The sequence below is a fragment of the Periplaneta americana genome, chromosome 15 (assembly GCF_040183065.1).
Source record: "Periplaneta americana isolate PAMFEO1 chromosome 15, P.americana_PAMFEO1_priV1, whole genome shotgun sequence".
Taxonomy (NCBI): Eukaryota; Metazoa; Arthropoda; class Insecta; order Blattodea; family Blattidae; genus Periplaneta; species Periplaneta americana.
In genome coordinates this window covers 13,126,910-13,153,800 of record NC_091131.1, presented here as the reverse complement: position 1 = coordinate 13,153,800, position 26,891 = coordinate 13,126,910, and the positions used below count along the sequence as shown (strand labels likewise).

General features: G+C 35.0%; 1 protein-coding gene across 1 annotated transcript in view; it reads right to left on the bottom strand.

The window, feature by feature from the left end:
• The window catches only part of ifc (delta4-sphingolipid-FADS-like protein ifc), a 103,848-nt gene extending 92,462 nt beyond the window's left edge, over positions 1-11,386 (bottom strand). Inside the window, exons 1-2 of the mRNA XM_069846697.1 lie at positions 11,173-11,386; positions 9,878-10,054 (exon numbers count right to left, since the gene is read on the bottom strand). Coding sequence (XP_069702798.1) covers positions 9,878-10,054; positions 11,173-11,254 — 259 coding nt within the window. The 5' untranslated portion in view covers positions 11,255-11,386. The remainder of the gene's footprint in view (positions 1-9,877; positions 10,055-11,172) is intronic.
• Positions 11,387-26,891: the final 15,505 nt, after the last annotated feature.

The following is a 26,891-nucleotide window of genomic DNA, read 5'->3' as shown; positions in this document are numbered from 1 at the left end:
ATTTGGGCAGTGCTAATAGTTCAGAAGCTGTGTGTGAAGAAATATATTAATTATAGTGTCATTAAAGAAATATCTACTGGTAACTATTCAAAGAAAAAATAATTTCATAAATATGACAAGAGTTATTTGGAACTTGGATTTACTTGGTGTGACAATGAGAGTGAACCAAAACCTCGGTGCGTTGTTTGTTACGAAGTGCTTTCAAACGAGTGTATGAAACCCGCGAAATTGAAACGGCACTTAGAGACGAAACACGCAAGTGTAAAAAGTAAACCTGACGGATTTTAAAACAGGCGGAGTCTAAAATTTCTTAAAACGTCTTATATTAAGAAAGTCGTCAATACATGAAAAGGTTCGGTACTTTGGTCCTCTGTTCTGAATTCGGGTGGTCCCTGGCTGGAATAGAGGCTCGGCGCCAGATATGCAGGGAAACGCCACGTTAATAGTGCTTCAAATCCCTCTTTTGTTGCTGAGAGTACAGTGAGAAGTGGGTAAACGGGTAAGGTAAGAAATTTCATAAAATATTAGTGCTGGAAGAAAAAGTGAAAGGCGATTGCCATGTGTCATTTCCAAACTCTGAGATTTTCGGCTATAGTGTGATACGCAATTCATTTGAATTTTATGTTTTCTTTTTTGTTTTATTAAGGACCACAAGGGCAGAACTCAAGGACCAATGGTGGTCCGCGGACCATAGTTTGAGAAACGCTGCTCTACACGATGGTATATGTCACTTAACTCTAGGTTGTAAAGGTCTGAGATATAAGTTTTGGCCATGGCTTGTCCATGCCTTGGACGGAAAGAATAGACGTATTCACGTTAAAAAAAGCTCTAGTCTAGCTATTCTGAATAAATCACCATTTTGTGTTATACTTTTCTAATAAAAATCCGTTCTTTAGTAAAAGTGATTATATTTCATGTGCATCACTCCCAGTTGAATTTACTAGTTGATATCGAATACAAACAAAATCCGTCCAATGTTTTGGGAGAAACAAATTTATAAAGACAACACATCAAAAACCACTTTCTCGGTATTATGCGTGCTTAAAACGTTTATGTCTTGAAATAGATCGATTGCAGCATTACAATCCTTCCTCTTAATAAAGCAGTAAAAGAAAAGGAGGAAAATAAATTTCTAAATATAATATGTCACTACAGTTCAGTAGTATTATTTCAAATATTTCATTCACCACGAATAAAAAAAATGTAGGCTATATTGCATGTTGAAATTGAGATGTCTAGAAGCAAAATCAGCAATCTCCAATTCTTTTATGAATTCAGGCCTACTTTATGGTAGCAAAGGGTTATCCTTGGCATCTTCTTACGGTATGCAAAGGTTGTGTGAAGCAAAATCAGCTGTAAATGGATTAGTTTTCATATTGAAAACTGGGGTTAGAAGTAAAGGCTGCAATTTCCATGATCACTTTTTTACAATCTGAGAAGCATGGCCTACAATATCCACACTGGCCAATCAGGACACCTATCTGGCCATGTGAACATCAGCCATATTTTTTATTTTTCTGTTTACTGTGCGTTTATTCAATGGTTTATGAAAGAAGTTATCATAAGATTTCCAGTAAAATCAATAGCACTGAGAAAATAACACTCATACCACATTCTAAAGCAATTCAAGCACCTGCAAGTTTTTTGTCCAATTCTGGACGACTCTTTCTTCCTCACAGACTCTTTGGATTGTGTTCTAAAGATATTTAAAAAAGACAGGTACCGGTAATAAAAAATCCAGAGAGTACATCTAAAATAATTTGAAAATATTCAGAAGTAGTGAAAGATGGAATGGAAGTGTGTGAAATATTTGATTGGAAATCTGAAGCAGAAAAGATATTAAAGCCATTAGATGTTTAGCATTTCAAATCTGCTCCTTACAAGAGATACATACACAAAGAACAAAAGAACAATAAGTGCAGTATCCTGGTGAAAGGTGACAACTTCTACATGCATGATATAGATTCATTTAAATAGGCTATATAGTGAAACCTCTCCTTACGGACACCCCCAAGATACAGAACACTCCTCATATATGGACAGATTTTTATGTCCCAACTGAAATAATATAGAAATAATGATGAATTTAACTCTCGTTTACGGACACTCTCAAACACGGACATGGACAGCTGTTTCACAGTCCTAAAGCTTGCTTTACCTCCTGACTGCGGACAGAACTTGGTTTTCAAGACCTAATGTGTTACAAAAATGGAAAATTTAGTTTTGAGAACTGTAGAGAAATTCTTTAACATGAAAGAAGACAATAAGGGTCTCGTAGGCTACCACTAGCCCAGTCGGCTAGTCCTTGTTAGCTGGTAGCGGGTGGATAAACAGAGTCATAAAATTTAACCTGTCTGATGGGTCCAAGGTTTCCGCGATCGTGAAATTGTATTCGACACACGATAGGGTTAGTAGGATTATTCTCTTCACTTCAATCAGTTGTTCTGTTTCGAGAGACATGGCACCTGAACGTAAAGGTTAATTTGAAAACTGTAAATTACAGTACTGCATAACTGTAGACCTAAAATAAAATTGCCTTGCACAGTACTGTATTTTCCTTTTTCGGTCTTATCTACTGTAGTAAAAGTTGCAAAGAGTTTACTGTAGTACAGTAGACTGTATTTAGAATTAGACTACAGTAATACATTTCATTTAAAACGTAAAGGGAAACATAATGCATATTATAAATTTACTGTTAGATTGGGGAGCCTCCCTCCCAATAAAGGACACCTCCCAGGTGCGGACAGATTGTTACGTCCCTTCGATGTCCGTAAATGAGAGGTTTCACTGTATAACAAAAAAAGAAACTCATGTTTTCAAATGCTTCCAAAACTCATTCAACAATCATAACCAAACCTTGTCCATTATAAGAAGGTGGCTGATATGGAACTGCTTGAAATCCACTTTAGCAAGTATTGGTGTCAAACACAAATTGGATTTTCACAAGTGTCTAATTGACAATATTCGTGCATCTAATTTAGTTAGTGAGGCTGAAAATGACGATGACTATATGTATGTGGACTAATGAAAAATTATGAGAATTGTGTGTGTAGAATATTACTTACATTCTTATCTATATGTTGTTTTACTTACTTACTGGCTTTTAGGAACCCGGAGGTTCATTGCCACCCTCACATAAGCCCGCCATTGGTCCCTATCCTGTACAAGATTAATCCAGTCCCTACCATCATATCCCACCTCCCTGAAATCCATTTTAATATTATCTTCCCATCTACGTCTCGGGCTTCCCAAAGGTCTTTTCCCCTCCGGCCTCCCAACTAACACTCTATATGCATTTCTGGATTCGCCCATACGTGCTACATGCCCAGCCCATCTCAAACGTCTGGATTTAATGTTTCTAATTATGTCAGGTGAAGGATACAATGCGTGCAGTTCTGTGTTGTGTAACTTTCTCCATTCTCCTGTAACTTCATCCCTCTTAGCCCCAAATATTTTCCTAAGAACCTTATTCTCAAACACCCTTAATCTCTGTTCCTCTCTCAAAGTGAGAGTCCAAGTTTCACAACCATAAAGAACAACCGGTAATATAACAGTTTTATAAATTCTAACTTTCAGATTTTTTGACAGCAGACCGGATGATAAAAGCTTCTCAACAGAATAATAACAGGCATTTCCCATATTTATTCTGTGTTTAATTTCTTCCCGAGTATTTTTGTAATTCAAACTTAAAATTCAAGCAAAGAAATAAATGTAGAACTGCTACAAACCTGGCAATCTTCCTCATCTCAAATGCAAAGTCTGCAAAATCCAGATATGCGATGCAAAAATAGCAATCTTCAAATGAAAGGCTTTATAAATAATTGATTAAATGGCGATCTTACTCGTGTTAATTATGTAAGCATGTGCGGCTTACAGCTGTTTCGGTGCTATTCGACACCATCCTCAGAGCCTACTAGATCTATAGCCTATATTCAAGTGTTAAAAGTAGTGTACGAAAGATTCAACATACTTTATAATCTTGTTTCACAGTAGCTTTAAAGTAACAATATCATTTAAAATTGCTTTTCTGGTTTCACTTTACATATGAAAATAGTTATTGTTCAAATTTTCGTTCCTTGAACACCTCTAATAATTTCTTGCTTGTATCCTAGATCATATATGTAACAGATAACTCCTCGCTACGTTAAAATCGGCAGCACTTTGAAGAGAACAACCGCCAGGATCGCCACCAGTCCACCGTAAACGAACACGAGATGGCAGCGCAGTCGCTAATGCAATTCAAATGGGAATGATGACGTGACTCCTTATGTAACAACTAGATGGTAGCGTAGTAACCTGACAAAAGTTGTTAACCTTAAAGCCTATAAGCCCGACATATCTGTTACATATATGATCTAGGCTTGTATGTAAAATTATCCAAAGTGAAGATTGCTGAACTTTCTTCTAGACACCTCAATTGTATTCTATTACCAAATACTCAAATCTTAATATATGTAGTGTACTAGTTAAATATGTCAGAATGAAACTACACTACACTCGGTAGTTACCTCGCTTCCATGTAATTATAACACTGTGTACTATGTAAGAAGTAAACAAGCTTCGTGAAAAAAATGTGCGAGGAAAAAGAACAATAGCATATCCGTTTATAAACTCGTATCAAAAATGTTTCGAGTTTTGTCCTAACCACAATAAGCATCACAGGAAGTTTTGAATAACATTAAGGCTATGGGACTGTAAAACGTTCTGCACAAAAAGCAAAGAGTAAATGACTTCCTATTTTTGACACAATAACGATGGAATCAGATAAGCACACAAACTGACAAGATAACGCTCATAGCATTAAGCTAGTTGCATTCTAAATATCACCACCATTCGTGTAAGAAAAATTTATTTCAAACTTGAAATAAAAGCAAACATTTGATAAAGAAAGTGATAAACAGTCTAGCATGTGTATTTAATCTCACGAAGATTCATATCAAGGTCAGTAATTGCTGAAAATGCTGGTAAAAATTAAATTCTGCAAACTACACTGCAGTATTAACCAACTATTATTTCAGAATAAAACATAAATGAATAATTAATTATTTCTCTTTAAAAAAAAAACTTTACATTAAAATGTAGTGAATACAACGACAATGTAATGAAATTTGTGATACAATAGATGAGAAAACTACATGCTACGAAGGCATTAATGAACCATTTGTACCATCTATGAAAAAGAAAATAACAAATGGACAGCAATCACTTAAGAAATATTAAGGTTATGGATCAGTGAAAATAATAAAAAAGAAAAAAATTAACAAATGGAAATTTTGTTTTTAACTCTAAAAAATAAAATAATGTTTCAGTTTTCTAAATCTGTGCTTATTTTGGCCCTATGAAAATTTAGAGATACCAGAGTGTGCATAACCTGCAGCCCTACACTCAGCTGTCATTCTGACAGACTTTGTTCTTAGAAACCTCTCATTTACGGACATCGAAGGGACGTAACAATCTGTCCGCATCTGGAAATTGTCCTTTATTGGGAGGGAGGCTCCCAAACTTAACAGTAAATTTATAATATGCATTATGTATACCTTCACGCTTTAAATTAATTGTATTACTGTAGTTTAATTCTAAATACAGTCTACAGTGCTACAGTAAATTCTTTGCAACTTTGAACTATAGTAGATAAGACCGAAAAAGGAAAATACAGTACTGTGCCATGCAGTTTTATTCTAGGTCTACAGTTATGCAGTAGGCCTACTGTAATTTACAGTTTTCAACTTAACCTTTATGTTGAGGTGCCATGTCTCTCGAAATAGAACAACTGATTGAAGTGAAGAGAATAATCCTACTAACCCTATCGTGTGTCGAATACAATTTCACGATCGTGGAAACCTTGGATCCATCAGACAGGTTAAATTGTATGACTTTATCCACACGCTTCCAGCTAACAAGGGGCAGCCGGCTGGGCTAGTGGTAGCCTACGAGACCCTTATTGTCTTCTTTTATGTTAAAGAATTTCTGTACAGTTCTCAGAACTAAATTTTCCATTCTTGTAACACATTAGGTCTTGAAAACCAAGTTCTGTCCGCAGTCAGGAGGTAAAGCAAGCTTTAGGACTGTGAAACAGCTGTCCGTGTCCGTGTCTGAGAGTGTCTGTAAACGAGAGTTAAATTTATAATTATTTCTATATTATTTCATTTGGGACATAAAGATCTGTCCATATTTGAGGAGTATCCGTATCTTGGGGGTGTCCGTAAGGAGAGGTTTCACTGTAATTCTAACCAATTTTACTTTTCATTTACTTCATATGTCGCGCTGTTATGTAGGAGAAAAATCTATGCGGTAGACTTGCATAGGAAGGAAGGATATCGATAGCATACATCATATACATGCTGTACTTTGATACTCGTTTTCTCGATTTTCCAATTTTTTAAATTTTGTAACATTCAAAATGCTCTAATGAATGCAGTTTTCCTCCAATCTCAGTGAAATTTTGCACAGAAGTCCACAAAATCATGTGAAATAAACTGACACATGTATTTTCTTCTGCTATTAAAAAAGTATTGAAATCACCTTGTGTTGAAGACATAAGTTTTAAAAGATCGAAAAATTAACAACAGGGTAAATATTTTATTTCTCAAAAATTAATTGCAAAAATATGAAAAGAATGTGTCATATTTTACATACATCTATCAGGAATAAATTGAATATAAATTAAAAAAAAAAATTATGTGAACTTGAAAATTGGGACGATTATAATTCAGTACTGAAAAAAAAATTGATTATAAGTAAACTAATTGGAACATCAAAGTGAAAATTTGTGTATTGTATGTCCACACTGTAAGAAATATGTGATAAAAGTTTCAGATTAACTGATGTAAAAATGTACAAGTTAGAAATTTCACCGATCCATAGCCTTAAACTATGTATATACAAAACTATATCCTTCAAAGACAATAATGAATCACAAATCTGTGAGGAAGAAAGAGGAAACAAACACTTAACTTCGCCATTAACAGAATAAATTCCTCTAAATGTGGATAAAAGCACAACAAAATTTAACTTCCAGGAGAACATCATAATAGACTTGCTTACTTACTTACAATTGGCTTTTAAGAAACACGCAGATTTATTGCCGCCCTCACATAAGCCCGCCATTGGTCCCTATCCTGTACAAGATTAATCCAGTCTTTATCATCATATCCCACCTCCTTCAAATCCATTTTAACATTATCCTCCCATCTACGTCTCGGCCTCCCCAAAGGTCTTTTCCCTCCGGCCTCCCAATTAACACTCTATATGCATTTCTGAATTCGCCCATACGTGCTACATGCCCTGCCCATCTCAAACGTCTGGATTTAATGTTCCTAATTATGTCAGGTGAAGAATACAATGCGTGCAGTTCTGTGTTGTGTAACTTTCTCCATTCTCCTGTAACTTCATCCCTCTTAGCCCCAAATATTTTCCTAAGAACCTTATTCTCAAACACTCTTATCTCTGTTCCTCTCTCAAAGTAAGAGTCCAAGTTTCACAACCATACAGAACAACCGGTAATATAACTGTTTTATAAATTCTAACTTTCAAGATTTTTTGACAGCAGACTGGATGACAAAAGCTCTCAATCGAATAATAACAGGCATTTCCCATATTTATTCTGCGTTTAATTTCCTCCCGAGTGTCATTTATATTTGTTACTGTTGCTCCAAGACATTTGAACTTTTACATCATAATAGGCTATCTACCAAAACTTTTTTTTTTACTAGTGGCAGGTACTTGACTGTTCGTCATTCACCCATATGAAGCCAGTTGTGTATACCAATTCATTGACAGAGTCGTTGTCCAAGGTGCGCCATAGCAGGCTGGTCTACACTACACCCACAATAAGATGAGATTTGTTGGGATGCCACAGGGGAACTGGAGCCCCCGAAAAAAAAACCCCTGTGGTCACACAGGCTTGCCTAACACAAGTTATAAATCGCGGTATGCCAGGGATCAAACCTGGGTCCATATGATTACATATGTTCAGTACTCTGGCCACTAGACCATCCTGGCGGCTTCTATCAAAACTAGATAAACATAAAATCAGTGACGCAACAGCCCGATGAGAGCCAGGGCTGATCAGCTGACTGCTGGTCTCACATCCACATGCTTCTGAAGAGGTAAACGATCATCCAATCAGAACGGAGGTATCATTCACGAAACTCTGTTTCGTCTACTATAGGCCTACACAAGTCCAACAATCTGACAAGGGCGAGAATCAGCTGTGAATGTTTCGCATGCTATGAAATCGGGACTGTCCCAGAAAATATAGAATGGTTGGCAAGTCTAGGTATTTCCTTGTAAAGGTGGCTGGCACGTAGGATTAACATCCCTACGGTCATTAATGCCGATTGTCGGCACAGGTGGGAGCCTGAACTTCCCATCACGGGCGTGCTTCCAAACAGGGGCAACGGCATTTCCCCTAAGGTTAGAGCCCAGTTTAGGTGTGTGTGTATTAATCGAAAAAAATGTCGTATAAACATGCGTCCTATTCTCAATATTTTCTAGCCCCTAATTTTCGATTAATACACACACACCTAAACTGGGCTCTAACCTTAGAGGAAATACTGCTGCCCCTGTTCGGAAGTGCGCCCATATGTTTTTCATTTGCACACTATCTAAATGCAAAAATGAAAATAATGTAACTGAAGTCATTTTTCAGTCATTTTCGTTTTTGAAAAACCATAAAACAGAATTTTTAAAAGAAAAAAAGCAAAATAAGGCTGTCATAATGGGTTACAATTTTACCATGGATTTTAGTTCTGGATTCCTAATGTATAATCCAAAAGAGCCATTAGAATAATAGTTGGAGCAAAGGCTAGAGAATCATGTAGATTATTTTTTAAAAAATTAGAGATTCTAACCTTAACAAATCAATACATATACTCTATAATAAATTTCCTCTTATGTAATAAAGAAAATTTTCCAACTAATTCAGCCATACATAGTATAAATACCCGCAGAAAGAATGATTATCATACGCTACCATCAAATTTATCATGCTATCAAAGGGGAGTACGTTACATGGCAATAAAAATGTTCAATAGTCTTCCTGAAGACATTAAGAATCATAGCCAAAACCCTGCATTATTTAAGGTAAAACTAAAAAATTACTTAATATCTCACACTTTCTATTCTGTAGGCTAGATGAATTCTTGACATTTCACAGTACTGTGTAAATATTTTAATACTATTAAATGGTAAACATATTACATTGTATAAAATATTATTGTTATTAAGGTATTAATTCTGTACATATCTCATATTTGCATTTTATATGTATTGCATTTATATTTAAACGTAAGAATTGGACATGTTCTTTATTCTATGCTATAAAGCAAATGTAAGAATACTATGGAACGAATAAATCTATCTATCTATCTATCTATATAGGCCCTAAGTAGATCTATGGACAAGAAAAAGGGACTACCTTCAGTAGAACACTAAAGCTCCAAAGATCAAGATTTCAGAAGTGGATATTAGAAGAAGTGGTGTGAAACAAGACAGCAACGTTCTTTCAAAATGATTTCGCTATGTAAAGAGCTATGAATTTTGTACACACTGTGACACATCCCATTTCACAAGATGGGATCAGTGGAGAAGATAAAAATAAAGATGCTTAAGATTGTCTAGCTTGACAGCAGCAGCCATGTGATACAGTACACTAATAAAGAAAGTAAGAAATTATTCGGTCAGAAACCCGGATGTCTAAATCACAAATGAAATATGCATAACCGGATTTCCCTATAGCTCGAACACCAAGTTCAAATAATTATGCAACAGAACTGGTTTATTGGAGACGTTACAGCCTACATAAGTATTTTCTATATTATAGATTGTAGATAACTTATTTTAAATATAAATATAACATATAACCATGCAAACTCACCCAACATCAGAGAATGATTGATGACTCCACCGAAGCAATAAGCAACCAGAAATATCATAGGCCATGACTGATCTTTCATTACATACATCATCACAAACTGAGTAAATACCATTCCTGCGACTATCCATTTGAAATTGGGGTCGTATCCAAAAAGTTTTTTGATTTGAGGGTACTTTTCTGCAAAAGAAAAAGAATCACGTATTATTGGATGACATAAGAAGTGTAGCCTCTATAACTTATCAAACAACTTAATATAGGCTATTTATTTCATCAAAATATATCAAAATTACTGTAACGAGGTGAAACTATTAATTTCTTTAAAACAGAACTGATAATTAACTACAAGAGATAGGTAGGTCTATATACTGATATACTCTTCTATACCGGTATCTGCAATACTCTGAGAATTGTCTAAAAAAAATAACATAGCCTAGGCCAAGATATAAAATGTTATTAAGTAAGGACAATATAATATACATAGTCGTAAGGTTGTCCGTTTATCCAAATGTCATATCAGGATTAGAATTGATTAGGTACTAACATATTGCAAGTTAGGCCCTAAAGAATTAATCATCAGAACTTTAGATACCGATAGGTAGGCCTAGTCTACTTTTAAGTGAATTTGTCATAACTGCTCGTTTATATCAAGAGTAGTTCTGTATCTTAATGTTCCATATTAATGTAGCTACAAATATTAAATAATTAGGTAGCTGTAGAAATTTATTTCATGAGAAAGGTGAGATTCTGTAATTTGGTATTAATTGTAAATAAAAGAACTTTGAAACAATAATTTAAACAGTTTGAATCAAATAAATACCGCAGGCATAGAATTTTAAAGTAAAAATCTTAAGAGGTTATGATCAACATAGGTATGACAAGTTTTTTTAAATTGATCACAAGCTTGGGTACCTACATAAAAGGAAGAGTCTGGAATTTTAGAATCAAAGATCTATATTTTCATTAATTCAAAGGACCTATAAACTCTATTTCGTTAATTCTTGCAAATGTAAACCAGTTGTGGGTTTATTTCATACGCTTTTAACAGTAAGTAAAAAAAAAAATCCTATTTTAAAAGATTGCTGCCCTCATTAAAACGAAGCAACAAATTAAATTTCAAAATCTACGCGGTAACCGGATTCTTCTAATATAGACATTCTATAAACTACATTAGATAATATTATATGCATATATTTGTATTAAGTTAACATGAAGCAATTAGCCTAAATTATACACCTCAATCAATTATAATTCAAATTTTCCTTCCCACGTACTTATAAGAAAATGAGGACACTCACCTAAAATTATTTTTCGTCGACTAGCATGCGGTTCTTCTGTATACGACCACTCGAAATCTGTCCTCGAAACGTGAGCGCCCATTTTTTCCGGATAAATATGTTACAAATGTCACGTCCTCACCGTTTTATAAGGAACTCCAGTCTAATCAAACACTACAACACACCGGCAGACGTAATGTCTCATCACGAGCAATGACACAAGCGTACCACAAATAACGCCGCGCCCCCAACTCACATGTCTTCAGTATTGCCAACATCTAAATGTAAATATTGAGCCAACTGTTATGGCGGTAAGTTTAAACCATAAAATAGACGCGTTGATAAATTGTTCATTGCTTTAGCAGTTGAAAATTATGAAACTCACTGTATACAATAAAATATCGATTTCCAGACTGATTACCTAGTGACATTTCGTCCACCATAAATTTTCGTCCAGAATAATTTTATGTTCATAATAATTTTGTCCAAATGATACTCGGGAGGAAATTAAACGCAGAATAAATATGGGAAATGCCTGTTATTATTCGGTTGAGAAACTTTTATCACCCAGTCTGCTGTCAAAAAATCTGAAGGTTAGAATTTATAAAACAGTTATATTACCGGTTGTTCTGTATGGTTGTGAAACTTGGACTCTCACTTTGAGAGAGGAACAGAGACTACGGGTGTTTGAGAATAAGATTCTTAGGAAAATATTTGGGGCTAAGAGGGATGAAGTTACAGGAGAATGGAGAAAGTTACACAACACAGAACTGCACGCATTGTATTCTTCACCTGGCATAATTAGGAACATTAAATCCAGACGTTTGAGATGGGCAGGGCATGTAGCACGTATGGGCGAATCCAGAAATGCATATAGAGTGTTAGTTGGGAGGCCAGAGGGTAAAAGACCTTTGGGGAGGCCGAGACGTAGATGGGAAGATAATATTAAAATGGATTTGAGGGAGGTGGGATATGATGATAGAGACTGGATTAATCTTGCACAGGATAGGGATCAATGGCGGGCTTATGTGAGGGCGGCAATGAACCTCCGGGTTCCTTAAAAGCCAGTAAGTAAGTAAGTACGTAATAATTTTGTCCTGCGCTGTGGCATTGTGGTCTAAAGCATCCTTCCTAGGACTGCGTTACGGAATGCGCGCTGGTTCGAGTCCTCATGGAGGAAGAAATTTTCTCATGAAATTTCGGCCAGTGTATGGGACCAATTTCCACCCAGCATTGTGATGCACTTGGGGACCTACGATAGATAGCGAAATCCGGTTGCGAAAGCCAGCTAGCTATAACTGCTGAGGGGGATCATCATGCTAACCACATGATACCTCCATTCTGGTTGGATGATCGTCCACCTCTGTTTCGGCATGTGAGCGTGAGGCCAGCAGCCGGCTGGTCAGTGTTGGGCCTTCATGGGCTGTAGCACCACGGATTATTATTATTATTATTATTATTATTATTATTATTATTAATTTTGTTATTCTCTGATTGAGGATCTGACTGATATGTACATCTATTTAACAGACAATACATACATCTCACTTGACGATATGCGTCAGAGGAAGAACAATAATTGTTTGTATGCATCTGAAGTCTTACTAGTGTAATATATAGGTAGTTGGCGATGCATACAATGGTGGGGGGGAAGGAACTTGCCAGTCTACCTCATTATCTTCTGGCTTACTTGGCTCATTAAGTGGTGACTTGTTGGTATCACTTATAAGGTTCAGACCTTTCTTCAGACAGTTGACTACACAAAAACAATAATTTTGTCCACCTATTTGTCAACTTATGAAAATCGTCCACTGTTCGATTTTCTCCACCATACTGAAAAGTTCTGAAACGTTTTTGTCCATTTTATATATTTTTAGTCTATATTTCTTAGTTCACAATATGTATGGTCCATTGTGGAATTAATATAGTATATACAGGGACATCATTTTATTTTTACTAACATTTTTAATATTAACCTGTCTATACCTTTAGAGAACCGGAAACACCGCTTGCTCCCCCCTCCAAGACTGGAGTTCGATGATACTGGCGTAAAACACAAATCACTCTACTAGGTATAGGAAGGAAGAAAAGTAGTTCATCCATTTACGTAAACTAGGAAATATCGCGATTTTGAGTTTGATCATTTTCATTAGGTTTTTCTTTAATCAAAGTACAGTACTGTATTAAGAATAAGTGTTTTTACTCACGAAGTGAGTTATCCATGCGAACGTATTCATTATGCAGCGTATATTATACTGTCTACAGCACATTAGCGTACAATATAGAGAAAGAAGTTGAATTGAAAAATAATCATAATATGAATATGTAAACACAATTTTGAAAATGGTGGTCGTTCATTTCGATATAGGCTTCAGTTCTAATGTGCATATTATCGCACTATAGACTATTGCATCTAATTCCAATTGCCAGTTTCGTCCTTCGTACTAGTAACTCATGTTCAAATAATTCTGTACCTACTCTAAGTACTGTACATTCAATCTTCACTTCTGCCCGACCCGAAAATATAAAATTACTCAGACATGCTATCTACTGTCCGTCCAAGTGGTTATGCCCCAGGATTGTAGAAAGGGAGGAAATCACGTGACAGTTAATTACTTAACGAGGCCCTTTTATTTAAGTTAAATTAAACAGCTGTATAATATTACGTAAACGTCAAATTCCTAAGAGAAATTAATGTTTTCAGAAAAGAGCTAAGACAGCCCAGCTTTTACAGAGGGGCGAGCAGAAGCAGGTGGGGAAATCGGGATGTGACGTAGGCAAACGGACAGTACCTGTGCGAAAATATGATTCAATATTGAAAGCTCTTTCGTCACTGGAAAACGCGGACATATTTCTGGAACGTACTATACTCAGTAACTCAGTAGTGCTTACTATCTGCGGTCTTGGTTCTGTGTGGAGTTGGAACTTCCTTAGTAGAAGGGGTGGAAGTGAAGTACATTCAAAAACTCAGGTACAATAAAAATTGAAGTAAAAATAAAATGATGTCCCTATACTAATATACAGAATTACATTCATTCATTTATAGTTATTTGACCAAGGGCAGGTTTTTTAGTGCAAAAATTAACTGTAAATTTAATTTTCAAAGGAAATAAAGAATAATTTTAATAACATAATTATTGTGTTAATTAGTTTCTACTTCTCTCTTCATCTTTCTCTTCGGTATTGTACAATTTGCAATCTGTAGTTGATGGAACGAAAATATAAATCGAGCTCTGTTGACAGTACGTAATAATGAATTTCTTTCTGGTAAATTCAGTAGTATTTCCTGATCTTCAATGACCTGAATTTTTTACCTTATTACAGCTGTGGGAAGTTCATATGGGTGTTATTCGGCCCTTCTTTTGATTCCTGTCACATTTTTCGCATCAACTTCAGCTCTATTTCAAATAATATGTCTAGTCTGCTTACCTCTCTTAAATATGGATACAAACATGTATAATTCCTATTTGTGATACAGCTGACACTGCATATATCACGATTTTCACACTGCCAATACAACGATCTCCATTTTTGTTGAATGAGTGGAACTGATTGTTATGAACTATTTTATCCTTGTCTTCAGACGAAGGAAGTAAATATGCCAATATAATGCCTTTGAAATTGCACTGTATAAATTTTAATTCCTCAATAAGAGTTCTGGCACATAGATTAAATTGGATTTCACTACCATGGAAACCATAAGAAAGCACATTAATAATGATGAAATTGTTTTCTATTAACTGCACTTCATCTTGTCTTGTATTTAGTTGTATGGACAAAATTTTAAATGGACTTTAAAAAAATGGAAAAAAAATGTGGACCAAAGAAAATATTTGTGGACCTATGATATTAATGGATAATATTGAAAATGGACGAATCCTTTATGGACGAAAAATAGTGGGCAAAATGAAGATAGACTATATAACTGTAGACAATATTTATTATTTCTCTAATGACTAGTACATGATATTTACTATCACTGACTGAGGGAAAAACAAGAAAGTGGTGAACAAAACTACGGATTAAGTAATTAAAAACATTCGGGCTCTGGCTTCCCAGTAGCGGTCGACTTCCTTGGAGGATTTCAGAGCAGGGCATTTTGCAAGATGTTGTCTATCCATGTCTTCCTGTTGATGGCACAAAATGCAGGATGCTGATGGAAGGAAGCCAAGACGATTGAGGTGTTTACGCAGGATGTCATGTTCAGTGTTAAGACGAAAGCTTGCAACTGCCAGTCTTCTGGGTTCAGGAGGTATATCCTCCAGTAATTTCCTACGTTGTTGCGAAATGTTTATGTCCAATTCTTGTTGGTGATTATTTTTTTGTAGTTTCTTGATATATTGTTTTACTGAGCTAAATGACAAAGGTTTCCGTGGGTTTATTTTGAGATTGGCACCCTTCTTAGCTAATGTGTCAGCCTGTTCATTTCCATGTAGATTACAATGTCCTGGGATCCACTGTAACACAACTGTTTTACCACGTTCTTTTAAAGTTGCAAGTATTTTTTGACAGTTATTGATTTGTTCTGTGTAGGGGTGTCAGTTTTATTTATGGACAAAATGGCTGCTTTTGAGCCCGAGAGGATGACGGCATTTGTGAATTTATCCATATGGAATAAAAGTTGATTTAAGGCAACATGTATAGCTTCAATTTCTCCATCATAGGCAGATAGATTATAACCAACTGGTAGACAGAAGCAAGAAAGATTACTAAAAGTACCAGCTCTTACATTTCCTTGAGGGTCCGTTTTCGAGCCATCAGTATAAATTCTTATCCAATAGTCTTCCGGATATCTGATGTTGACAGTTTCAAGGGCCAATTATTTTAAATTTTCTTTACTGTGTTGATTTTTGGTGATTTGTTCTACGAGGTCTATTTCTGATTGAATTATATCTATCTGAAGTGGGTTTTGTGGATGCATTAGAGGTTGAAGGAGATTGGGTATATCGAGTTCTTCTTTTAGTTTCTCTGCATATTGGATGAATCCGTGTTGCGTTTTCAGATACCTTTCTGTGTTAAGGTATGTGGACCAATAGTTGTCATTGCTTCTGACCAGTTTTTCATAAAGAATAATGGCTCTTTCTTCTATCGTTGTTACAATAGGTTTAATGTCTGTGAGGTAAAACATACAGTTAATGGGAGTAGATTTCACTCCTCCTGTGACAAGTCTGAGTGCCTGGTTTTGTACTTTGACAAGTGGGTTTAGTGTAGTTTTTGGTGCAGTGACTAGAGGTTCGCAGCAGTATAGAAGACTAGGTTCAATATACATCTTGTAGGTTGTTACTAGTGTTTGTCTTTTAGATCCCATGTACTTCCAGCTAGCAACTGTAGACAATATAAAGTGGACAAACTGACCTGGAATGAAGATATCATAAGAAACATCAGGAAATATTAAAGCTATCTGCGTATTAATCTTTATTATTAATCTTTACCTTTAAAAGTGTTTTTTTTTTATTTTTTTTTTCTTTCCTTCTGGAGTGTCAAAATGGCTTTAAAAAGGCAGATCATGTGTAGATCCATTATTTAGTATCAAACTATTGTTGGAAAAAAGAAGATAATTTAATTTAGAAACCCATATAGCTTTTATTGATTTTGTGAAAGCTTTTGATAAAGTCCGAAGAGACCTTTTATTCGACATATTACAAGAAAATAATATTCCAAATTTGCTATTCCAAAATATAATAGAAATCTACACAGACAGCAAAATAAGTGTCAAAATAAATAACTGTATATCCGAAAGAAAATTAGTTAATAATGGAGTTCGACAAGGTTGTCCACTATCACCAACTTTATTTAATATTTATATAAATGAAATTATTTTAAAATGGAACCAAATCTACACATCAGGAATCAAAATAACCAGTGCTCTAACATTAAATACCTTACTCTATGCCGATGATCAAGTCATAATTTCCAATTCAGAGGATAATTTACAAAGAGGATTGTATACATTAAATAAAATATTAAAAGATTTTGGGATGGAAATTTCAGCACAAAAATCAAAAGTAATGGCATTTTTAGGACAAGACCCAGTCAGAAGTAAGATAATACACAATTACCAATGCCTCGAACAAGTGCAAAATTTCAATTATCTGGGTTGTGAAATATCTTATCAAAATGAAAAAGATGTGAACAAGAAAATTACCAAATTTACACAAATTCTAGGAATAATAAACAATACATTAAAAGCTAAATTAGTACAAAAATCTACAAGAATAAAAATATATAATACACTAGCATTACCCACCCTTCTATACGGAAGCGAGATTTGGACATTAAAGAAAAAAGACATGAACAGATTCAAAGCAACGGAAATGAAATTTTTCAGGACACCAGGATATACTCTTTTAGACCGAAAAAGGAATGAAGAAATTTTAGAACAATTAGAAGTAGAGTCAGTAGAAGAAAAAATCAGCAGATACAAATTCAATTGGCTAGATCATGTAAGAAGAATGGAAAATTCAAGAATCCCAAAAATTATGATGCAATATAAACCTAGAGGACATCGTCGACCAGGAAGACGGTTAAGAAGACTGCTAGATGGGGCCGAAACAGGTCTACAGAGGCCTAATTCGTGAAGGATGATGATGATGATGACCTTTAAAAGTGTTTCTCAAAGAGTATTTTTGTTAGAGATAGTACGTTACCAGTATTTCTGATTTCTGTATGAACAGAATATTGAAATCTGTTGAATTCAGATGTTATTTATTATCTTGTGTTTATAGAATGCTTATAGAAAACTTTCAAAATGTTACCGGTATATTTAACTTAAATTAAGCTGCCACAGCAGCCTGGTGGAGTAGAGTGCAGGAGTCATAATCCTGTGGACTCAGATTCGACATACCTTTGGCATCAGTCTCGTCTTTGTTGTTTCACATCTCGACACATTTTCTTGTTTTCTCTTGGCTTGGATAGATCCATTACTTGTGGAGAACGGGACTAAACCATAGGCCCCAAAGATTGTATATGCTCATTGTGTTACCTCCAGAGTTGGAAGTTTGACGTGGGCGAAATATGGCTGGTAAATTTTGCTTAGAATCCTCTTATATAGGAACACAACTCTGTTAAACTCCGTAAATCTATGATATGGGCTTTCCAGTTTTACTTTCTTTACTTGCCAAGGATTATTATTGTCCTTACTGCAAAAATCCACTGCCTCGTCCAGGTTTGAACCCATGAATCTTGGATCCAATGGAAAATATAGTAACCACTATACTAGACTATTGTGAACTGCCTGTCCGAACGTCTTCTGTTACAAGAAATCCAGCAGTTTGAACAACTGTCTGTATACCTTCATATGTCCAGCTATCTGGAATGTATCTAACTTAAAATGCACTAAATTACCGACTGAGATACACACAGTAACAGCCAAATGCCTGAAAATAAGAACCAGACGACCGTATTCTTTCCTTAATACTTATCCTTTCAGAAACAGACGAATCTGTCAATTTCAGGTCATTCTTCTTTCCACTATAGTTTTGTCTGTATTTCTGAAGTCTTTGTATCTGATGTTGTTGCTGGTATTGCTACAATATACAGAACAAATCATCACGGAACTCCTAGATGACATGCAAGTTCTCTGGTCAGTATGTTAACACTGGTATTGGGATGGATTCATGGAAGTTCTAGGGTTCAAGGATTAGTAGCATGATGCTCCTAGATCACAGACATAAATCCTTCTTATCATAGGTATCCTAATTTACAATGATCATTTGTTGTTATAAACAAAACAAAAGTATCCAGTCAAAATTGATTAAAAAGCCAAATAATATAATATGAATATTGTTTCACAACTTTCTAATGTTGGTTACTTCAAAAGTAGATAATTTACTTAAAATCTATAATAATAATAATAATAATAATAATAATAATAATAATAATAATAATAATAATAATAATAATAATAATAGTAATAATAATAATAATAATAATAATAATAATAATAATAATAATAATAATAATAATGTCGGACCATTGTATCTGTGCCCCTTCAGCGCTGTCGTCGTTCTTGGAAAAGTTAACGCCTGTACTCACTCCATTCCACCTGCTTTCCTCCCACCACGTTAAACAGCAGGCCACGAACCTTGCCGAATAGGGATGTTGCCAACTTCCTTCAAACGGTGTCGTAAATAACTGGTCCTCTATGCTACAATATAATTTCTTTCAATCAAAATACATTTTGTATTTCTACAATTTTAAACCTAAATCCTATGTCTCGAATCACTTTCCGTAGTTTTTCTCTCCAACCTTGGAAATTATTGCTTTTCAGTAATTTATTCAATGTTGAAACTTCTTTCTAAACGGCATAAAATCCTTGTATCTTTCTTCTTAAAATACATCGGTTCATATCATCTACAATAACTAAAAGTTCACTTGGTCTATTCATCTCTAGTGATTCTAGCTTTTCATCTCCTGCACAGACTCTCTCTCTCCTGATTTTCTTTATTAGGAGTTCTGACCTGTCTATATAAATTACATAAAAAGTTGTATTATTAGTATTAGTTAAGTAAGTAATTTTAATACATAATCAATTGAAATAATATAAGCCTCACCTGTGATATCAGCTGCTCTTTTCGTTGCCTGATTTATAGGAAACAGATATTGACCTGTTTGTTTCTCTTCATCGCAAAATGCTATTACCAGTGGCGTAGCATGAAATTTTGAGCAGGGGAAGCTAACTCAAGTTGTCTTTCATGCAATATGAGAAAACGTATTACAAAAATACAGTCTTAAAATAAATAGTAGTCAATTTCAAGTCAGCAGTCGAAGATTGGTTGGAACCTCGTAAGTAACACCAATAAGGCATGACCTCAAATGATACGTAATAAAATATGATTTCACGGTTTACACATATCTCTTAACAAATAGACACGTATACGTATAACATTAGCTCACTCCCTGTCCTACTTAGAGAAATCACAGTATTAGTATCATTACGTAAGTATGCGTCTGTCTTTTGGTTGTGTCCTTCATTGACAGCAAGGGAGTCGGTCATTTGTTTTTTAAATCACACTTTTGTTCGTAAGTCAGTCTTGATAATACAATTGTCCTAAAAAAAATTCAAGTAAATTAGTGTCAGGAACTGTTATTTCACTCATTATTTATTATATCAGCCACAGTGCACACTAACACTTCAACTGAACACAACTGACGAATAGGGATAACTCGGAAACTACTTATTTTAAATGTTAAAGCTAGCTTCTTTTCGAGCCTTGCGACTAGGGTAGTTTAAAAGGGATGGAAAATCTGCGGGGTGGATTACACAGAAGAAACCAGTCTGCTTGGAAGCTGGTGTGTGCAGGCTTCTTGTTTACTGCTGCATCACAATATTTAACGCGTAAATATAAATTCTATTAAAATTAATAAATAATTTTCTCCATAAACTGCAGGTTTATTATGAAATTATTATTAACTGGGGAAGCTAAGCTTTTTAGCTTACATTGACGCTACGCCACTGGCTATTACGTACTTGCTTAATAATATTTCTTTCGCCACTCCGTGCTACAATATTCATGTTGAGTTGACAACACTGGACTACAAGTGCAAATATTGTAAACTGTCCCGTAAGAAGGCCAAAATTGTGAGTAGTGGGCGACAGAAAGGGAGAGAGATAGAAAAGAGAGAGATAGAAATGCAGGGATAGAAATGAATTACCGAGGCTGAGAAGGAATTAGGGTTCAGTTCGCATATCTTACAGGGGCACAGATCCGATGGTCGGACTATATCGGTAAAACTCTAACCTAAATTTTTCTAGTAATTTTCAATTTGACAAAAATAACTGGTGTTAACATGTATAATGAACTACCGGTATCTTGAGACCGAAAATCGCATTCTTGAAATTTTTGTTTGTATGTCTGTATGTTTGTTACCTTTTCATGTGATAATGGCTGAACTGATTTCTGCGAAAATTGGTATGTACAATAAGATATATTTTAGGCTGTATGGTATTCAAAATACTTTCTTTAAAAGATGGGTTATAAGGGACACTGAAGTAAATAGATCGAAATATCTTGCTCATTATTGATTTTTTAGGATAATATTACATAACAAAAATTCCTTTTAAAACGTTTTCAACAAGTTTCATTGCGAAAAAAATTTTTATAGGATCGATATTTAACGAAATAAATGAGTTTTAAAATGACAATGCGCTTTATATCTGTGCTGCCTCAATCAGGCTCTAATAATAAAATGAAAACAAATGACCTGCGATTATTTAATGCGGTCTTGCATAACAAGCAGAAAATATTAATCTAACACACTTTTGGTATATAGAGTATGCCCAATCAAGTAAAACTCATGTAAATACTGGTTAGAGTGAAAAAACCTATATAAAAAAAATGTAACATTTTAAAATTCCTTTTGAGAACGAAAAGTTACATTTATTTCTACACATTTAAAGGACAAAACAAATTATTTCAATCATTTACTATCATAATAGTATAGCCTATAAAATAGGCTTAAGGACCTTACTAATAGACGGTAATTATACACAGTACTTAAAGGGTGTAAATGATATGTTGTTATTGAAGTGTTGTATCAGTGAAGAATTATGTTGTGTCAGTGAAGTGTGTTGTATCAGTGAAGAAGTATGTCGTGTCAGTGAAGTGTGCTGTGTAAGTGAAACGTGTTCCTGTCAGTGAAGCTGTATAGGTTATAGTGGCAGTGCAAAGTATTTGAACAGTGAAATGTTTTTGAAGTGTTAGTGAAATCAGGATAGAATCAGTGAAATGTGTCGTAGTTCCAGTGCAGTGAGTGAGTTGACAGCGAAATGAGTGTAATGTTGAAAGGTACTTGTGCAGATATGAACATATACTCGTGGGTTTTAGTTGGATCTTAGTTTTAAGATACAAATTAGAATATTTCAAATGTTATTTTAAGTGATCGTTTCATTTAATTTAGTATATTCCCTGTTGTTGTTGTTGTTGTTATTATTATTATTATTATTATTAGTATTAATTATTAGTATTATCATTAATTGTATTTTTAATTAATAAGTTTATTATTGTCATTATTGAGTGTAATTAGTTACCACTGCCACCGGGTATATACCCATTGCAGTGTGAATAAATACATACATACATACATACATACATACATACATACATACATACATACATACATAATACACTGCTCTCTTAAATTGACTGAGCATATTGGGAATTAAATAAATGGCTTTCCTAAAACACGCCATGAAATGTTTCTTATAAAAAAATTTTTATCTCGAAAAGGAAGCAAACACGAGCAAAATTGTATTAAAGATTTTTGTTTGAAATATCTCAAAGAATAACCCCCTGAAATTAATGTCATTACTTACAGTTCATCCTGTATGTTTTTCAGAAATTCAGATGAAGGAAAGCAATGGTACCTTTAACCACCAAGCATAACCTGTTGTTCGATTTAAAAAAAGCTTTTGACGTGATTTTGAAGATACATTTCACTTCGAACTTATTCCAGATTGTAGGACCATTGATGTCACACTGTAGTCTAATTGGATTGTGCATACATTTTGCATAATCGCTATCAGTCTTTAGTCAACCATAAGTGAGTTCTTACCAACATAACAACTCTCTAGTGTGCCATCGAAAATGTCTGATGTAAGACAACAGTCAAGATTCAATAACTATATGCATCAAGAGTAATCCAGATATTGCATCTATCGATTATGATTTATCCTGGTTGATTTCTCATTTTCTGCATGAACAGCACTTCAATTATTTCGATTAATTCCATCTGGTATTATAACAGTCTTTTGTTTCCATGTACAAAATATGGTAAGACTTCCAAATTGAGTTACTGTCAAAAAATGATAAGTTGTAACAGATATTAAAACCTTGTTTCGGAGAATGATCTGTATTTGAATAATTTCAAGGGAAAAATTGTTCCGGGGCCGGGTATCGAACCCGGGACCTTTGGCTAAACGCACCAATGCTCTCCAGACCCAGGAACTCTACCCGACACAGATTCAATTTTTCCCTTTATCTCCACATACCTCACTGGGCTGGCAAACCGTCAAGCATCCAACATTGAGTGCACACATACTCTGTGTGACTTCAATTGTGGTTTTCTGTTAACGAACATCAAGGGAAAAATTGTTCCGGGGTCGGGTATCGAACCTGGGACCTTTGGCTAAACGTACCAATGTTCTCCTAACTGAGCTACCCAGGAACTCTACTCGACACCAACTCAATTTTTCCCTTTCTCTCCACATACCTCAAAGTGGACTGGCATCCAACGTTGAGTGCACACAAATTCTGTGTGACTTAAATTGTGGTTTCTCTGTTAACGAACAGTGACTTGTAAAGGGTGCGGCAAAACATCCTCCCTAATTTAAAGTTTAAATAATGAACAGATGGATCAAAATAAGGAAACTGTATTAATATGAATTGTATCTAAACAGTGGGAAATTTAGGTTTACATGCGTTGCCATAGCGATATCAAATGACATGCGCAAAACAACAAGAATTAAATAGGACATTGAATACACGGAATTGACATTCAATTAGTGCAAATTGTAATCTGTAACGAATTCCAACTATGCTGTGGACGGGTGAAGAACGTGCTTACGCTGTGGTATCGTTTCTGATAAGTGGTAATTCCATTGTCACTGCTCAGATGTTTCCCGGACACTTAATTTCTTCACGTGGCGACGTCCCCTGGCCAGCACGATCACCAGACCTTGCACCCTGAGATTTTTTTCAATGGGGGCAACTTAAGGCTGAGGCGTCGTAAAATAACCTACTGAAAAAAAAAAAAATCTTAAGGCTGAGGTGTCCAAACATCGGCCAAGGACTTTGCCAGACCTAAGAAATGCAATACAGTAAGAAATTGGTCTTATTCCTCAAGAAATTGCTAGTTAGAGTGATTCAGGATTTCCGAAGTCGCATTCAACAAAGCATTGATAGTGAAGGACACCACTTGAGAGACACGTTATTCAAAAAATGAAAAATTCCTACTGTTAAGTTACCATTCATATTAATAAAGTTTCATTATTTTGATCCATCTGTTTTTTATTTAAACTTTAAATTAGGGAGGATGTTTTGTCGCACTCTTTATTATGCAAATCTAGCTTTCAGGTATAACTCTCTGTGAAGCTGATTTGAATAATTTCAAGGGAAAAATTGTTCCGGGGCGGGTATCGAACCTGGAATCTTTGGCTAAATGCACCAATGCTCTCCCGACTGAGCTACTCAGGAACTCTATCCCACACTGACTCAATTTTTCCCTTTATCTCCACATACCTCAAAATGGGCTGGCAAACCGTCAAGCATCCAACAGTGAGTGCACACAAACTCGGTGTCGGGTAGAGTTCTTGGGTAGCTCAGTCGGGAGAGCATTGGTGCATTTAGCCAAAGGTCCCTGGTTCGATACCTGGCCCCGGAACATTTTTCTCTTGAAATTATTCAAATCAGCTTCACAGCTACCTGAAAGCTAGATTTGCATGATCTGCATTTGTTGCTATTTAAATGGTAGTTAAATGTTTATGTCTAAGGAAATTTGAATCAACCTAGAAGAATATGGCGCGGAATAAAACATAAAGTATAATACAAATAGGATATAATATAAAATATAATTATGTAATCTGCTATAAAATAAAATATATTAATAGAATAGAAGAAAACAAATAAGCAGAGTAAAATAAAAGATCTGGAAAACTGCATTTCTGTAATTATAGATTCAAAGATCTGTAGTCCCATATGGTAATTCTTAAGAATTAACAGCAGGTTTATTTGAGGGATATAGTAATAATCATTCAAAACAAAATCAGGATATTAAAAATCAGTATTTCTGAGATAAAAACACGAGTAGTCACTGTAAAACAAAATTTGATACAAACAACAAACTTTACACACATATGGGAGTAATCAGAAAAAAAAAAAATTTGTTCACAATTGCTTGATTTGTTTTGTGTCCTTGCACACTAATACTACTGCTGTGACATTGTGCTCTTTTCCCACGTGTACCGGTACTGTTATTGGCAAGTGCTTTGATTATCTAGGCTAAAGTTTGTCCATTGCAGCATAGATCTTACAAGAAGATTTGACACTAATGTGTGAGCTTAACCACCAGCAGAGAAGTGCTTTTCTCATGCTTTCCTCTCCTCATGAACATTTATGTTGTTCTTTTTATTCTATCCACAATAATTTGGATCTTATCAGTAAGAGATCAGCAAAGTTAGATCCAAGTTTCTGCTACCTCTTTAAATACAATTATATAACAAATGTCTACTTTTCCTCGTATCAACCAATCAACATATATAGAAATTCATACAGGTACATGCTTTATCCTCAGCTCTTTAAACTGTCTTACTTATTCCTTTTGTATTTAATTTTTCGTCACAAATTGGAATCAATACGTCTAACAAGGGAAGGGTTTCGGCTCGAACAGCAATTTCGTATCCAAAATTTGTATACAGGCCCATCTTTACATCTCTGTAAAGCTCCCAAAAGCATTCGTTTGTGTAATGTGTGGTTTATCTGTTAGAGCACTGTACAAGTTAAGGGGATGGGACAGCTTACCCATAAGCCTAGCCTAGCCTAGAAGCTAGTGCGACTGGTAAAATGTCTAAAGTCCATTTAAGAACATTTTTCTCCAACGTTCTGTCTGAAAATATTGCAGCTAATCAAAAGTGTACACTGTTGTGTGAGTCATTGAATGCGCACAAGGACACGACCTTAATAAATGGATCATTCCAAGGCTAGGACATGGAATGGATGATCATTCCACCTAAAAAACTAAATATATCCAGCCTCTGAATATCTATTTCCTTAGACAATACAAAATATATGCTCGGAGGATAACAGATTACATAAGAATTCTTGCTGAGAATCCAGAACTTAACTTGGGAAATCGAGTGTTTACAATGAAAATGCACTCTGTTATTCATAACCAGTTGTCTGCTCCAGTGTACCGCACTATGCTTCAGTATTCCTGGCAGTCAGCTGGTTACGTGAATCCTGAACAAGTCTCGGACTTCAAAAATGTAATTCAGGTGGTATTTGTTTTTTCAGCACTGGAGTGTGGTTCAGAAGATTGTTCAGGTGTTGCTTCTGCGTGTTGTGCTTATTGCTCTGCTCCATGCTGTTTCATGCATTTTATAGAGAATCCTCATGTACATTTTTAAAGAAGTGTATTGACCAATACCAACCAAACGGAGAGTTACACAAATGAATGCTTTTACGGTCTTCATCACCATTGTGAGGTAAGCGTCTGTACAAATTTTTAACCAAAAATTCCTGTTCGAGCCGAAACCCTTCCCTTGTAAGCCCTTCCCGAATTCGTCATCAATTTACGATATCTATAATTTAAAACTATCAAATTATTGCTACATACATTTATTTTTACAAGATGTAAGACCAGATCTGACATAATGAAAATTTTTACTATATATTGCACTCCATCAATTTAACCTAAAATTACTAAACTACCATATGGATCATTTTAATTTCTCACAAAAAATGTATATTTTTTTACAGTAAAACATGAATATGGCTCTTCTCTCTCAATGGACTAATGTTAAATGCAATATATATATATATATATAACTATGAACATAAGTTTACAATACACAAGACATTATACACATATTATATAACAAATAATGATTTCAGAATCACTATATAGGCTACTTTATGAAAATATAATACAAGTTTTAATACACCACTTACAAAGAAAAAGCAAGCAGGCTCAAGCTAGCATTCATACCGTTCTGAAGTTTATTTTGAAAAGAATGCGGTAAATCC